The 16,543-nt window shown below is 41.5% G+C and overlaps 2 protein-coding genes and 1 long non-coding RNA gene across 4 annotated transcripts; 2 read left to right on the forward strand and 1 right to left on the reverse strand.

The window, feature by feature from the left end:
- The first annotated feature begins 531 nt into the window (after positions 1-531).
- On the forward strand, positions 532-3,492 carry pcbd1 (pterin-4 alpha-carbinolamine dehydratase/dimerization cofactor of hepatocyte nuclear factor 1 alpha). The gene is made up of 4 exons (XM_072391379.1): positions 532-679; positions 1,398-1,529; positions 1,629-1,709; positions 3,009-3,492. Exons 1-4 carry the CDS (start codon positions 677-679, stop codon positions 3,099-3,101), a joined length of 309 nt encoding a protein of 102 aa, XP_072247480.1. The 5' UTR covers positions 532-676; the 3' UTR covers positions 3,102-3,492.
- A 661-nt stretch (positions 3,493-4,153) lies between these two features.
- Positions 4,154-5,302, forward strand: LOC140313310 (uncharacterized). The gene is made up of 2 exons (XR_011917031.1): positions 4,154-4,905; positions 4,948-5,302. It is a non-coding gene; the product is annotated as an uncharacterized lncRNA (long non-coding RNA).
- sgpl1 (sphingosine-1-phosphate lyase 1) lies at positions 4,863-12,382 on the reverse strand. 2 transcript variants are annotated; one of them, XM_072391377.1, is made up of 14 exons: positions 12,234-12,382; positions 9,813-9,978; positions 9,181-9,248; positions 8,830-8,977; positions 8,577-8,656; positions 8,261-8,389; positions 8,083-8,171; positions 7,873-7,981; positions 7,679-7,777; positions 7,442-7,588; positions 6,971-7,209; positions 6,735-6,881; positions 6,540-6,660; positions 4,863-5,827 (listed from the first exon to the last, which is right to left on the reverse strand). In XM_072391377.1, exons 1-14 carry the CDS (start codon positions 12,243-12,245, stop codon positions 5,684-5,686), a joined length of 1,698 nt encoding a protein of 565 aa, XP_072247478.1. In that variant the 5' UTR covers positions 12,246-12,382; the 3' UTR covers positions 4,863-5,683. The 2 variants fall into 2 exon arrangements, with proteins under 2 accessions (XP_072247478.1, XP_072247479.1); XM_072391378.1 differs by lacking the exon at positions 12,234-12,382 and adding an exon at positions 10,095-10,165.
- Between the last annotated feature and the right edge of the window lie 4,161 nt (positions 12,383-16,543).

Genomic DNA, 16,543 nt, shown 5'->3' on the forward strand with positions numbered 1-16,543 from the left:
GTTTTGTTCTAAATCACAGCTTGCTTTGCTCTCTATCTAAAGCCCCATTCTCATTTCCACATTCAGCCAACTGTTAAATGCTGATCACTTGTCACTTCCTCTCTCCCTGCATTCATTTCATTAAGTTGTTCATTTCCCAGAGCACTCGCTGTAAGGGATGAGTTCACCAGGGCAATCTTGCAGGAGCAGCTCATTAACCTTTGACATGAACTCCAGCAGACCACCCTTTCAAATCTCCTGTCCTGTTTTAAAGAGGCATTGTCATCAATACGCTGTTACTCTGAGGTTAAAGTTAATATTTAGTATGTGTGTTTATATAAGATACAATAATTATAGAGCATGCAAAAAGAACAGTATCTTCCCCCTTTCATCACACAGCAAACACTGCTGTGCTGGCTTTTGTGTTGAATCCTGCAACAATAGCTGGCCTCATGCGTGCCTTGTGCAAGAGATGGCAGTTTATGATTTAACCCATGCTGACAAGTGGTTGAACAGCCTTTCAGCAAGGAGGGTTTCTGCTCAGGCTTGTGCAAGGGCAGCTAAGCGGGACCCACGGCTCGTGTGTTGAATGGATTCATTCCAGTTGCACTCACTGACTGCCACAGCAGATTTGCCTCTGTACAACAGGGAGCTGGAGCTGCTGAACCTCCCCTGTGCATGACAACACTCTTCAAGCATGGTGAGTACACAACCACGCTACAGTATATATCTCAAAGGGCTGCTCACTGCCTCTCACACAGACACCTGTTGACATTTACTCTTGTGCAAAAATGCTCTTGAAGGTGTTCAAATGGATCAATCATAAAATCAAAATTGTGGTGTGTCCCTATAATATGTTCCAACGATAGAATTGACACCAGCACCTTTTTTTGAGTCTCTGTGAGCTTGTGAAACCATTGTTTTGTTGCAGGCATAATGGAGGTTTAAGCCAGTGGGAATTGTTTGCGTGCTGCCCATCAACGCCACAGATAGAGCAGATTACAGCGTTGCTATGATACTTGATGATGTCATTGCTCTGTTTCAGTCTGAGGTCGAGACATCTGTTTGTTGGGGGGGGGACTTCCATTTGTGCAATAAAATCATATCTGTTTGAGGAATGTTGTGAAACTGTTGACAAGCGCAGCTCAGGCTGAATATTGTGAGTCTGGACTCATTTGGATCCATGTGACTCTGCATCATGTGTCAAGATTAGGCAGCAAATGACCATAAGGAAGACCCCCCTGGCTTCCAGTCCTCTACTCCCCCACCACCATCACATACCTTTGAACCAGCTTGTTTTTTAAATCAGGAATGCAGCCTCTCATTGTTTCCAGATGGGAGCCCGCGCAACCAATCACAGTTTGTGTTTGTGAAACTGCCCCTTTTTAAATCAACTGCACTCTGCTCTGTCCTCTCAGGCCGGTAAGATCCAGAGTCTGACTGAAGAGGAGAGGGCCCACCTACTCCCTCTGCTACGCAACGCTCAGTGGGTGGAGGTTGTGGGACGGGACGCCATTTACAAAGAGTATATTTTCAAAGACTTCAATCAGGTATATAGACGATATTAGTCATATTATCCCCTCACACAATTAACATGACTCAGTCTGGTATATTAGACATGGCTGGATTATTTTTCTTTTCTTTTTCAGGCTTTTGGTTTCATGTCCAGAGTGGCTTTACAAGCAGAGAAGATGGACCATCATCCTGAGTGGTTCAATGTCTATAATAAGGTATTAAAGTTTTAAGGTATTAAAAGCCCAACGATCACAACTGAATTTAGTCTGGATAAGCTTTCTGTAGCCTTTTTTTGTAATTGTGACTACATTTCCCACAACTCTCAACACATATCCATAACTACCTGATCAACTCCATAAAACTTCTTACTTCCAGGTCAAAACCACTCTCCACTCATGCAGTTTTGCTGGAAAAAAGAAAAAAAAGACACAATGTAGTCTAATAGAATTTTCTAAAGCTCATTAGAAAACTTTAGATTCTTCATTCCTAATGTTCCCCCATCATACATCTTCAAAACCCGTACACTGTAAAATAGGACTGTCACCATATCGGAGTTTTACTATATAATTCTTTTGGTCAAAAGCGTTTGCGATGTCAGTTTTTTTTCTTGCCCTTTTTTTTGTCAATTGAATTGCACTCAAAATAGGCTGGAAGGCTAAAAGTGGTTTTGATTTTATCTTCTGAGATCACATCACAACATTATTGTGTGTGCTTTCATCCCGATTACCATCAATACCAGAACTTCATGACACACCCACTCTAAATGATGAATGAAATAAAATGAATAGGGTGAACACTCTAAACTTTCTTTGGCCTTTCCCTGTTTTGTCCTCTTCTTGTTCCTCCTGCTTTCCTTCTTCTTTCGCATGGTTTTCATCTTCTTCCCTCACATCTTTCTGGATCTGTTATTCTAAATCTATAAGTGAACCGACACACAGCCATTTGTGCTTTGCTATTTATTAAAGGTTTGTTATGATCGGTGAGTGGAAGATTCTGACAATCACTGCCTACACCTTGATAATTGTGCTGTTGTACAGTAAATGAACACCTGGTTTAGGCAATGTGCGGAGTTTTATTTCCATTTTTTTATAACAGGAAACAAATATGCTCTTGCACATTTATCACTCTGCAATTCATTTAATTCTTTAAAAAATAAACAAATAATCAATCCATAGTTACTGGGACCCTTGGCTGAGTCTGAAGAATCTGATAGAAAACTTTGCACAACAGAAATCAGACATGAGAACCTGTAATATAAGTTTAGGTTTTGTTTTGGCCTTGGCGCAGACAGCTGCGTGTTCACCGACTGTCCACGGTCTGTTATGCATTACCTCTAAGTTTGATTTCATCGTTCAGTTTCGGGTTTTGTTCTTTTGTAAGTGGAAAAGCCAGAGTGGGCGGTGAAATTATGACGCCGACCTTGTCGAGCAAAAACAAACACACTCATTCGCTTTGTTATGTGAACGTCACACTCACAGTTTCCACCTCTGCCCCATTCTCTTTTGTTGCCTCAGGTCCAGATCACTCTCAGCACACACGACTGTGGGGGACTGTCCCAGCGTGACATCACTTTGGCCACCTTCATTGATCAGGCTTCTCTGATGTGAGCCGCCTGCTTTCAGCTATTTCGGCAGTGAAAACTGGAGCTCGTCACATTAAGTCAACTCAGAAACCTCAACCTGTGACGAGCTTTTTCCAAAGATTATGAAACCACTATATCTGCAGAAAAGGATAAATCCTGTTTACAAATTAGAATTTAAAGAATTTCCCAGCAACCATTCCAGGTTTTATTATAGAAAGCATTCAGTGGCAGATTTTGTACTTCTGTCCCCGTGAGTGAACTAGTGCCAAACATTTTTGTACCGTCAGTAAAAAGTTAATTTCTATGACACACTGTTCTTGCTGTAACTGAAAAATGACCGGGAAATGATCTCATTAGACTGAACCCATTTTACTGGAAACTGAACACAGTAGAGATATAAAGCTGAGGCCAGCTGGCTCCGTTTGGGTTACCATTGTAGGCTGCAGATTTAGGAGATGTTCCTTACTTTAAATCTGGGCATTTACGACATGTTACAAGATTAAATGTTACACATTCAGAAATCTGTGCTGGACAGGGCAGGATAAATGTAAAAACATTTTTTTTTAAAAAGATCCTTTAAAGACATAAGTTACTCGTTAAATTTACACTTGTCTTGTGGTTATATCAAAATTAAACATTTTAAGAAGATGGAATTTGTTTTTATTTGAGCACATTTTACCTTGAAGTATGCTTTAAATAGCAGTGAACCTAAATCACTGATGATGCCGGATAGAAAAACTGGCCCAAACTCGAGCCCTTATTGCTCTGTATCGTCACCAAACAAGAATAGAAGAAATGTCTGAAAAATCCGTACCGGGGGATAAGAAATGTAAAGGGCTTAGAAAGGTTTTAAGAGCAAAAGTCTTTATTCGGTTTCATTGCCATTCAATCAAGTTTTTAAAAGTTATTTCTCCAGAAAAAACACAATTAGTCATGGCTGCAACTCATTGTTGTCCATGTATTTCATGTTAGCGAGGGAAGGGGGGGGTATGATCAGTCTTTTAACCAGACACTGACTGAAAGAAGGAAAAAATGCTATATGTGGGAACCAAAATACTTCCACGCCAATCTCTTGAAAAAGAGCATGTAAAAAACGACTGAAAACAAACAAAAGACTAAAGCGTAAGTAGTGGTCACACAAATGCTCAAATTATGCCAACGAGGCCAATAAGCTGATATTCCGAACGACGTTTCTATAGACTTAAACGTTAATAGCAGAGCATACCCCTTTGTTTCACTTCATAAAAAACAAAAAAAAACAAATATTGCACAAACAATTTCAACAATATTAGAAAAGTACGTAAACTAAAGCGAACTTTGTGGTGTGCGTTTTGCACTGTTGTCAAGCTTTTAGTAAATGTCTGTACATCCTGCTGAATGGATATCACAGAACGTTATATCCACAAACAGAAAGAAAGCTTCCCTCACGATAAAACTAATCATTCAGGCTGTGGATAAAGAGCCTCAGTCACAGTGGATGCAGTCCCTTTCAGAGTCGGTGAATTCAGGAAACGTGTTACAGTTTTTGTGGGTTTTTTTTACTGCGCCAGCTGTTAAGTTTATTAAGATAGACATGGAGAACAGTCACCTTGTTAGAATGTTTCAGTGGATGATAATATGTCATTTGCATTGAGTAGAGACTGAGGTAGATTGAATTAGGAGACAAATGATTACGACAAGGTGACGTACAGGTGAATATGTAGCCTAAAAAGAAAAAAACGAGTTTATGCTTCTTAATAATATCGTGGCAGAACAAAAGTAGGAAGAACCTTGAGTCCAGATGGTAAAAGATAAATCATCTAATTACTTTATTCAGCAAACTGACTAATGTGTGGGGAAAAAAAAAAAGAAAAAGGAAGTGAGTGAGTGAGTATGATTGATAAGTTGTGGATGCCACCAGCTGCTTTCTAAATATTAATGCCCTTGTAGTCTAAAAGTGTAGTTTCAAGTGATTTACGGATTAACCTGATATGCTCCTGTCAGGGCGCTGCAGTGCTGTTACCAATAAATGCTGTTTCTCTCAGAAGTGCTTAATGGTAATGTTAAAATACCTTCGACAGAAATGTGGAGCTGGTCTGAAGCAGTACATCAGCTTTCATGCTAGAGGGCAGCACAGCGATTCTTAAAGGTTCTGAGTGGTTCGAGTTATTGCCGAGTCATCGCAGGCAATGAGACAGTGATGACAGTGAGCTGAAATGTTCTGACAAAAAAAAAAAAAAAAAAGAAGTGATGTAGTCAGTGAGAGATCATTACAAACATAGGTATTAAACAAAAACTACATGGAAATTAACTTCTACAACATAACTCGTACACACACACACACACACACACACACACACACACACACGCACTCCCAAGACATAATTAAAATAAATGATTAAAACTCGTTTGGACCCAGTCATGTCTTCTCTGTGCCATGAAGGCACAGTGGTAGAAGCAATTTCCCCCTGGGCTGATTAAAATGATGATGGCTTGTGCTTCTAAGAGCTTTGCAGACAGTACACGTATGCAAGATAAGGCAACCGTTGAGCGATGAACTCGGAGCTCAGGGAGGCAGCGAGCGCGTCTCCCGGCGGGGGATCGGGTTAGTAAGGCTGTATGCCTTTTTCAGTGGGCTTTGCCGTTGCCATTCATATGGCTGGTGTTTGACTTGGGAACCTCAGTGCTATAGAGACAATCCAGGAAACCACGGGAGATCTCGGTCACCATGGATCGGTCTGGGATGGACTGGGCCATGCCGTAGATGGCTCCCTGAAACAACAGGAAGACACGAGTGAGCTTACAAGCGCACAGAAAACCAAACATCCAGTGTATTTTGTTCAATGATTGATGTAGCAAGTCTCTAAAAAGACCAGATGAATAAACGCCTTAACAAATAAGTACATTTGAAAATTAATTCATTTATCCATGTTCCACTTCCTCTACAAGGAACGTGAACCGTTTACTACTACTAGTAAACTAAATACCATTACATCTACAGCAATAGAGCCAAAAATAACCAGCTGGCATGTTTTGACTCCCTTGACTGCATCTGCAAGCTTTACAAACATGAAATTGAAAGTGTTTCCTAGAGATGGAAACAGTGATTGACAGGAAAAAAAAAACCAAAGCAGTTATACCGCATCATTTGAGTGCATTGTTTTTAAACAGTCAGTGCATTTAAATGACATTTGTAAGTCTGACTAAAAACAGACTTTTAAAATACATTACATTTAAATTAAAGTCAAAATGGTCAAGATGCTCTGCACACGCTCCACATTTCCTGACCCGGGCTTTGAGCCGGAAGAAACACCTTCAGACTTATTATAAGGGATGGTGTGCATTTCTTTTGGTCTGTGAGGAAACACGTCAACCAGACAAAACCCAACGTTAACAAGCTGAAAGGGGGCATTTTGCAGTAGTCCAGTTAAATAGCTGCTCACCCATAAGGGACTTCATCAGAGGTGGATATAAACCAACTCACCATTCCTGTGGTTTTCTCTTTGGGGTTCTTCAAGATGATGGCGACCTGCTCTTTGATGTCACGAATAAAGCGTTCGGCTATCCCTTGCCGGGTGTGCAAAAGCGTGCAACAAATGTGGATGCTGTGAGAGAGAAGACGATGTACTTGTGAATACATGTCACACCAACAAATCCCCCCCCCCTTATAAACACCAACCTGGATGGGTACTGCAGTGTGTTCAGATTCCAGCCCTTTGACGTCAGTGCATTTGAGAGTCGGAAAATATCAAAAACATCCGAGCCGATTGCCACCACCGACACTTCTGGATCCCCAAAAACAAACACTCCTTTTATCTTGCGGAGTCTGCGAAAAAGAAGAAAGAGGAATGAATTTAAGAGGCAGTGAGAGCTGTTGTAGCTTTATTAACACCTGTGAGAACCTGTGTGTCTTACTCGGTTTTGATCTTGCATGCAGTCCTGATGATCTTCCCGGTCGCATCCACGTATCCACTCTCTCCCATGTGCATCATGGTTGCCCAGCAGGCAGCGATAATTCCTCCTGGCCTGGAGCCCGCTACAGAAGGTGAGGCGTAAATCCCCCCCTGCCAGTCTGGAGCTACAAAGTATTGGTACTGACGATACTTTTTATCACTGTAGAGGATCACAGAGGACCCTTTGGGAGCGTAGCCATACTGGAGAAAAACATGATGCAGAGATGATTAGTAATCAAGTAATTATAAGCGCTGCATCACGCCAGACAGGTTTAAAGACTGGTCTTTAAGTAACAATACACATGTTACACATACACAGTGCATTCGTTATTAGATATGATGAACTATGTGTTGTAGTTCGGAAAAGAGCAGAACAAGAAAAACATAGGAAATTGTTGCTTTGATCTCTAGAGAATAAAGAGCCACTCCTTACTTTGTGGGTGTCAGCAGAGATGCTGGTCACACCCTTTACCCTGAAGTCGAATGGAGCTAGTGTGTAACCAGCTTTAGCCATGAACACAATGAGAAAACCCCCCAGACAGGCATCCACATGCAGCGGGAGGTTGTGGTGTACAGCAAGCTGCAATACACAGAGGTAAAGTGTCAAGGATTTGGCCTCCATGTTTTTCATTTTGAACCCTATCTAAGGGAATAATGTTGCATTTCTGACCTTGGCCACTTCCTCAACAGGATCCATGATTCCATGAGGAAACTGAGGAGCTGAGCACACAAGCATGGCTGTGTTCTTGTTGATGGCTCTCTTCATAGCCTGGGCACGGAACAATATGGGAATATTGTTACTGACATCTGAAAGAAGCAGCCACTCGCACGTACACATGCCGCCTGCAGATCTGTTGTTCTCACCTTCACATCTACTTTCATGGTTTTCTTGTCAAGGGGAATATGAACAAGCTTCATCCCAAAGTAATGTGCTGCTTTGTCAAAGGCTGCGTGGACGCTCACGGGCGCGAGGCTGCAGGAGTTGGAACGAAATTTTTTTTAACAACTTTCTCCGGGCAACAAAATGAAGAAAATGCCTGGACTCTGAGTCATGTTTTATAAAGCTTAACTTACATTTCAGGGTATTTGACACCTCGCTCATACGCTATGTCTCTGTATGCTTTGCAGGCCATCAGGATACTCTCTGTTCCTCCTGAAGTGACCTGGACAAAGGAGCAGAGGAGATAGATCACATTAAGCCAGCCGTTTTTCTCTGTGTGGGGTAACAGGCTTGTTCTGTGTGGTCACTCACTGTGCCACAGGAGTTTGGTCCGCCATGGAAAAGTGTACAAGACATTCTGACAACCTCAGCTTCCATCTTCCTTACACCGGGGAAGATGTCTGGGTGAAGAGGGTTGCTCCAGGCAAAGTCTCCATATACCTTAAGAACAGAAAAACGGATCAATTATCGACTAAAGTGAAGATGTCTATTAACTTTAAATATCTACAAGGAATGAAGAGGAGGAGAAACAAAAGATTGCTTAGATCTGCTCACTGTAACCAACAGCAAAAACGGCTGTTTGTGCTGGGAATGCCAAAAGTTCAGGGACGTATACAAAGACGCATACCTTCACCAGGAGTTTGGTCAGTGACTCATCGCCCCAGTACACTGCACCAGAAACACAGCCTTTCTCCCACTGAACATCATCTGAAATGAAACATTGTGTCTTCAGAAATCACTGGCTTTCTCAAAAACATTCCTTCTTTAATGGGAAAACCTCCCACAAATGAACGTATCAGTGAGAAAAAGCATGAACGCTATTCTTGTAGTGAGTCCTATAGAAAACGATCCAAGATGCTCTGAGATAAACAATCACTTACTCAGGGTTTCGTACTCTTTTATTTTTTCCATGACTTGGTTCTGAGTCAGACCTTTGGAGGGCAGCTCTTTAGTGTAGCTCATCCCCTCCTTTAGAGTACACAGACTGAGAGACATGTCATCCAAAGCCTTGTTCAGCTGCCCCTGGATCTGATTTAAAGAGAGCAGCACCAGTGAATAAACAGAAGTAACCCCGTTATCATCAGCACATGATGTAAAGTATGTCAAAGGTCCGACAACCCCATGCTGGGTACGAAGTCATTCACTGGTGACTCATAAGACTTTCAGACAGCCGAGTCAGAGCACATTTGCTGAATTTGCAAAGAAAGAAGAGATTAACCACCGACACTTACTGACGTGCCAACAAAGGGGATTTTTCTGATGAGTCGAAAGCACTTCTTCTTGATTCGGGAAATGAGACCTATTAACCAAAAACAGACAAGGCAGCAGCTGTGGTGAAATTGTGGTCACATAAGCAGCTCCTGACTGTGACCAATGATCACATGTCGGGACGAGATGCAGTCTGAAAATCAGAAGTGAGTTCACAAAGCATTTCATTCTCACTACAGTTACGTTGGGGAGCGAGTTTCCACCAGGAGGCCTCATTCATACTTTTACTCTTAATGACCTGCAGTTAGATTGTTGGCGCTGGCTTTGCTACAAATTTGTTACAAATTCAGCCAAGGACTGCTTGATTAATAACAGATCGTCCATGGGACACAAAGTACTGCACTTTCAGCTAATGCTGAGTAGCACGGAAAGGAATGCTGTCATCGTAAACCTGCTCGTATCTGGAGACACCGTGCAGTGGATTAGCAGGATTAAAATATTCAATGCCAAAAGAATGCAAGAAAAAAATTAAACTGGCTAAAAAAAACGTTTTAAAAAATGACAGAAAAGCAGTGAGACTGAAACTATTCAGGAAAACCGGGTTCAATCCACCTTAGGATTACTTTCTACTCATGAATCAGGTGTGAAAGATTACTTTCTTGCTGGAAGAGGAAGCCTTTGACCCAGACAGCCCCCAGCGTGGTGATGATGGACGCTCCTATGATCTGCCACGGCTCCAGCTGGGCGCAGTGAGAGTTGACCTGCCGCCGGCCTTCCTCCAGGTACAGCAGCAACATCTCCTTGTACACCTCCAAGGCACTCTGCACACACAAAGTTTGTTCTGCTTTAATAACCCGCCTCTTTTACCATGATAGCTACTAATATCTACATCGTTATCAATTCCAGGAACCCCTGCCTCGCCAGCTTAAGCACTTACATCTGAAGACATTGTCAGACCTACAAAGAACCTGTTCCCTCTCAGATAAACAACAAAAAAAAGAGGTTAGTAGCTTTCACAGATGGTCGGCTCTTCCTTCACCAGGTGAGAGTGAGTGAACGCTGTCGGTTAAATGGACGACTATCGCCAAACTCCTCCCACCGCCCCAACCGGCCGAAGCACAACCAGCCAGCTGTGGGGATGTGTTGCAATCAGTTATGCTTAGATAACGCAGGAAGTTCGCCTGTACACAAAGGAAGCTATAAATAACATCGCACTCGTACGTCCAAGCATAAATCCCCAATAAATGCTGAAATATTTGTTGTCCATCTGAATGTGATGGCAGAGGTTTTCACAGAGAAACACCAGTGCACGTAACTGCATAAGTGAAGCCAAAATGATCTTTCCGTTATCTCTCGCCCGCTGTGTTTTAATAACTTTATAGCAGGCAGCCTGATAGTGAGGACACTCCACATCAGCCACAATCAGAGGGAGAAAGCTTAAGGTTCAAGAGATGGTATCTTAACTGATCACAAATCAGTGCCGTCTGAAAGAAAACATCATATAACAACACAATGAGGCAAGTCCCTCTTGTGCAATGGGAACATTGCTTATTAGGTCAGCAGGCTTCTTCACAACCTGAAAGGAACTAATGAATTACTACAACATCATCTGCTAAATCAATTCAAATGAAAGTTGTTGCTTTTTAAAAAAAATTATTTTTAATAAATGTTCAGTGGAGGGCTGCTTGTGAGCCACAGGAGTGTCTGCTCACACAACAGCTGCCATACCTGCCGGTCTGGACAGCATGTTATCATTCAGGTTTAGCAAGAACTGCTGCAAAGAGCAGCGACGCAAAGTAAGCCACAAACTTCATGCGAACCCCTTCCATGCGAGCTTTCATGGCAGATAAGACATGCGCGAAAACCTGTACAGGATCGGTGCCACTGGTGTGTCATAAAGACAAGATAAGACTGGAATTATCTGACATCACTGCCATAAGCAAGTCTGATCTGAGGAGACAAGCCTCTTTCTGATATCCAGTACAATTGGCCCTCCGGTCCACCCACACTTTTCCAAGCCATTCAGCCCCATCTTTGCCTCAGGAAAACTTAAACCAAGTTTACATAAAAGGCTCTTGTACCAGCATTGTCTCGCTCATTGTTGAGCAGTGGACGCCCATTCCTTTGCTCTCCCCCTCACCCAATACAACATCTGACTAGTCTGAGATCAGAGCTTTTGTTGCCTCACAGGAGGTTGCGTTCTCATGGAAATGTGAGGTGGCTGCTCCTCGATACATCAAGGGAGAACAGACTGCTGGCACAACATGTCCACGGGCTTTTAGTCAAAGAGGATCATTCGGGGGTAAATAATTACAGCTGTGGTGTATGGAAAGTTTCCTTTAACGGTCTCGAAAGCCCCAGGGACGTCGTGATTTAAGCAACAATCAAGATAAGCTTTTTGAGCAACTTCTTCCTTCTCCCTCCAATCCAGTCGATCTCCACACAAATGTAGACAGTAAAATTTGCTCTGACAGCAGATGTGTGTCAGAGGAGTTGACCTCTGGTGCTGAGTCTTTCTGTCTAACTGATGTTGTAAACAACAGCTGATTGTGCACTTATAAGGAAAGCCCCACAAATCTGAAAAACCTCTCTGGTGGCTCTACTAAGAATAATACATTGTTCAAACTTCCTGAAGGTTAATGTTGAACAGGATCTCCCATTTTACCCTGTTTGCAACAATTAACAATAGGGAGTGTTAAACATTTTACAGAGGAAGTCCCTCATAGAGACACATAAGGTTTTGACTTTATAGAAGCCTAACACGAAACTCGATATGTGTTATTTCTATCATGAAAAAAAAATGTTCATGACCCCGAAGAGTCCTCTGTAAGGGGCCAAAGTGACAAAGTTGGTTAAGTTTTCTTCAAACACAGCAATAAACGCACAGCGCAAGAATCTGATAACAAGGGTCACAGTCAAACCCACTGTGGTCTCGGTGCATCCATAAGAACAAACGGAGGGGTCATTAACGCACTTCACTACTGATAAACAAGTCTCCCTTTAAGCGTCTTCTAGCAGCACTGTCATCGCCCTGTGTGTAATGTGACCAAACGACATAAAGTGAAGGCATTCCTACCCAGTAATCCATGTTTCCGAGGCAAACCGTCACCGAAAGTCCTTTTTTAGTCTGTTTCTTATGAAAATCACCTCCAGCTGCCTACTGTGAGTCCTCGGCTCGCATCTACATGCTACTATCCGACCCAGCAGCAAGCTAACCCCTGATTCAGGAAGTAACTAAAAGTCTGTTATAACTGCGCGTTGTCTGCGCATGTGTAGATCTGACAATGCTCTGCCTAGGTCTAATTGGACAGAAGACTGTTGTCCGCAAGGTGCCATGTGCTTTGTAGATCTACCTAAAAACTGGAATCCAGCATTTTTTTTTTTTTACTTTTTAGACCACAGCTGGTTACTCTGTTGCTACATTCAACGACCATCTGTAAGGATTAAAACCAAGTTTACATCATACAACAAATCTGACTAATTTAAATTTTTGATAGTGGAATGTTCACATAGTTTGATAATGATAACAACAATTATGACAAATTAATGTTTAGGCCTAAAATTATGGGACTAGTTCACATTCAAGCCAAGTTTGAAAAAGTTCCCATATTTTCAATATCACCGAAGGCATCTTGTTGTGTCAGTTTTGTAATGAGGCGGAAAGTTGTTTTGCTTTTTTCCTTTGAAAACAGCGCCACACAGCTGCCAAGTACTGTAACTACACGATCAGCAACAAGACGATGAAAAACAACCTGAGACACATATTATATCTATTGTTTTGAGATAGATTCCGTTCTTTTTTAGAACTTCTAAGCCAATAGTATCTTAGTTAGAGGAGACAATGTGTGAAAAAACTAAGTACACCCTTAAGACAGATGTTTTGGCAGCTTGCTCGTCTAGAGCTTTCTGGTGTGTGTTAACACACAATGCCAAGGAGAAAAGACATCTGCAGTGATCTTGGAGAAGTACTTGTTTCAGTCCATCAATCTAAGGTCATATCCAATGAAATCTGAGTCCTTAATTCAATGACAAAGATCATTCACAAGTATAAAACATTCAAGACAGCACCCAATCTTTCAACAAGTGGACGTCCCAGAAATCTTCACCCCAAGATCAGACTGATGAGATAAGAGGAATTGCAAAAAAAAACAAAGCACTACATCTCAGACTCTACAGACCTCCGTTAACATGTTAAATATTAAAGTTCATGACAGGACAATTTCAAAAAGACTGAACGTGTATGGTTTATGTGGAGGTGTTGCAGGGGGAAAAGACTCTTCTCTCTAAAAATAACATGGTAGCACAGCTTGGATAAGCAAAGCTGGATCTGAATAAACCACAAGACTTCTGGGGTAATGTCTGTTGGACAGATCAGACCAAAATGGAGATGAATGGACATAAAGCACAGCAGCACATTTGGAGTAAACTCAACACAGCATATCAGCACAAACACCTCATACCAACTTTCAAGCATGGTGGTGGAGGGCTGATGATTTGGGCTTGTTCTGCAGTTACAAAACCTGGATATATAGTGTCAAAGCATGATCCAAGGCACATCTACGAATCTACAACTGAATAAAGGAAAAGGAAAAGAATCAATCTGGCACAATGACCCACTCAAAGTCAAGACTACACGAATGCCTGCAAGGCTCAATGAACCGGAGCTACTTTGTAAAGATAAGTGGGCTGAAATTCCTACACGATATTGTGACAGACTAATACATACAGATAGTTGTACAAGCTACTGAATCATGTTGTGAATGTACTTTTTCCACACACTTTTTTAGTGAAAAAAAGAAAGTACTGAGAAGGTCTAATCTGTCATTTGAACAAAGTAGTATGAGGTTCTATTTACTTTAATTCAAAAGTAAGTTACAGATGTGGATTTTTTTTTCATTTACCAAAAACCTTTAGAGTTAAAAGAGGGTGTACTTTCTTGTTCACGACTGTATCTGTAACTGTATGTGACAGGCACTTAATAATAATGGTAAATGGATACTTATTTAGCACAAAGCATGATATCTTAGTCTATACAGTGTTACAGGCAGCACAATCTCTATCACAACATTCTCACAACAATGGATGCATTGGTTGGCAACATGGGGTTCAGTGTCTTGCCCAAGGACACATCAACCTGTGGTCACAAGGAAGCAGAGAGTCAAACCACCAATCTTTGATTGGCAGATGACAGCTCTTCCTCGAGAGCTACAGCTGCATAATACAATAATTCCTTTTGTTGACAGGTTTGTTGTGTTAACTGAGGTCCACTGTACTAAAATTACTTTCAGAAGTGACTCTTCATATTTGATTCTTAAGGAAATCTAACTGCCATATTTTCAGTTGCCAAACATCTATGACTGTAAAGTTTCTCTAAAATTGGACACAGCAATTGAATGAATGCTCAGGATTCTTTTTTTTTTCAAGATGTCCCTATTTTCTTGTCTTTTGTCTCCTCAGATTTTTCTTCTTAGAGAATTTTGACAAATATTTTGAGTTCATATTTAAAAATAACGGGACGTGGCAAAGCATCTTCAACGGTTATTTTGGTCATGATTGACTTGCTGTGCTGAAAACTACCAATGAAATGATACATTTGATTCTTGCCAAATACTTGGGAGGTTATGTTCAAAGCCACCGTGTCACATTAGAATCAAATGATTCTTTCTCAATGATAAATTCCACGGAGGTTGATAAAAAACAAAATGGTAAATGATTATGTCTTTAACGTCAGGCTTCATTTATCCACTGAGAAAAAATGTCCGATTCGTTCTTTTATTCTACAAAGTGCCACTAATGAACAAACACTTTTGCATCGTAAATAAGCGATTAGAAACAAAGAAAGAAATGTATTGTGCAACAGTTAAAGGGCTGAAGGGGAGAGACTTGCAGACAGCCCTACTTGTCCCTGAGATCTACAATCTTTACAAAAAGACAAGCCGTCTCCAAAGCCCAGCGATTCCACTGTAATTGGTGTACACTGTCTTCAAAAGCTGGGGTGAGAGCTACAATGCGTAGCCTGTGAAAGGAGACTCCAAAGCACATTAAAAGTGAATTAGTTCTTGTGTAAAGTGTGTTCGGGGTCATGGTGGTCACGACGCGCGCACCTCTCCAAAGACGCACACGTCTCCAAAGGCGCACTCTCTACTTTCTAAAAGGCAGTCACATTGTTGGGAGGTCTCACAAGAGGTGTACATATGGTATCCGGGTTGCAATTAAATGTTTTTAAGATGTTTTTCCTTTGGTGAAGAAGTTTCCCTTTTCTTTTTTCTCCCCCAACAGCTCTTTGCCAGACAGAATAAGAGGAGGGGGAGCATTGAAAGGCTTCGCTGCTAGTTTGGGATGACAACAATCTGGTCAGCGAGTTGTCGGACTTTGATTGTCTCCCTCAAAACGTCCTTCAAACAAAAAGCTGAAGACGGAAATAAAGCCCCACCTGGTACCTCTGTTTGCTAAAGTAATAATAAATAGATTTCGTTTAATAAATAGGCAAAAGAGACTGTAAAGTGAAGTAGTAGAGGAAGTATTAATCAGGAACATCGGGCAGGTATCACCTGCTCTGGAGCTTGCTCAGTTTATTGTTAAATATTGTTAAATCACTTTTCGAAGCAGGTCTGCTCCCATATCTGCCATTTCCACAGCAACTGGCCGCTTATGTTTGCCTACACTTTGCATAACAAGCAGCACACTGCAGCACGCTGATAAAAAAATCAAGGAGAGTCTGACAACTTCAAACCCACACCTGTCTCCGATATCCGAACATGGATTTGGCATCAATGATTATTTGTAAAGTGGTAATATCCAGTTTACTTTAGAGTTTTCATGCCTTTTATAACAGCGAGCCACCATCTCCTATCTACCATGTGTATTTGTCTAGTTTATGGAAAGCATATGGTTACCAGATTGTTCCCAAAACACATATTTAGACAGAAAGTTAAGGAGAGCTTTTTTGTGGTCCTTTGTTAGCAATTGTAAATCATGTTTGAGCTCTGGCACACTCCCCCGTCTCCCTTCATCAAAGTTAGAATGTGTCTGAATGTCGTTGGCACATTTAACTAATCTTTAACTCTCTAAAAGTCAATGCGTCATAGAGTTGTGGCGACAATGGACAAGTTTGGAGATGTCATAGCGCACAGGAATATGCTCACATTAAAGAAGAAATCGAGCTTTTATTGATGGGACACATGAAAGGACCCTTTGTACTTTTAACTCACACAGCAGGTTTTGCCCAATCAAATCCTCTTTGTTAGCTGCCCTCATGCGTAATTGCCTTTGTCTGAATAGCGGATCTTTGCGCTCTAACGCTGTAAAGCAAACGTTCATCCCCGTGTTTATGTAATTTAAAATACTTTTTTTTCTGATACGAGTTCAATTTTCCTAGCAAACATA

This window comes from Leuresthes tenuis, unplaced genomic scaffold (assembly GCF_036924035.1).
Source record: "Leuresthes tenuis unplaced genomic scaffold, fLeuTen1.0.hap1 SCAF_8, whole genome shotgun sequence".
In the NCBI taxonomy this organism is placed as follows: Eukaryota; Metazoa; Chordata; class Actinopteri; order Atheriniformes; family Atherinopsidae; genus Leuresthes; species Leuresthes tenuis.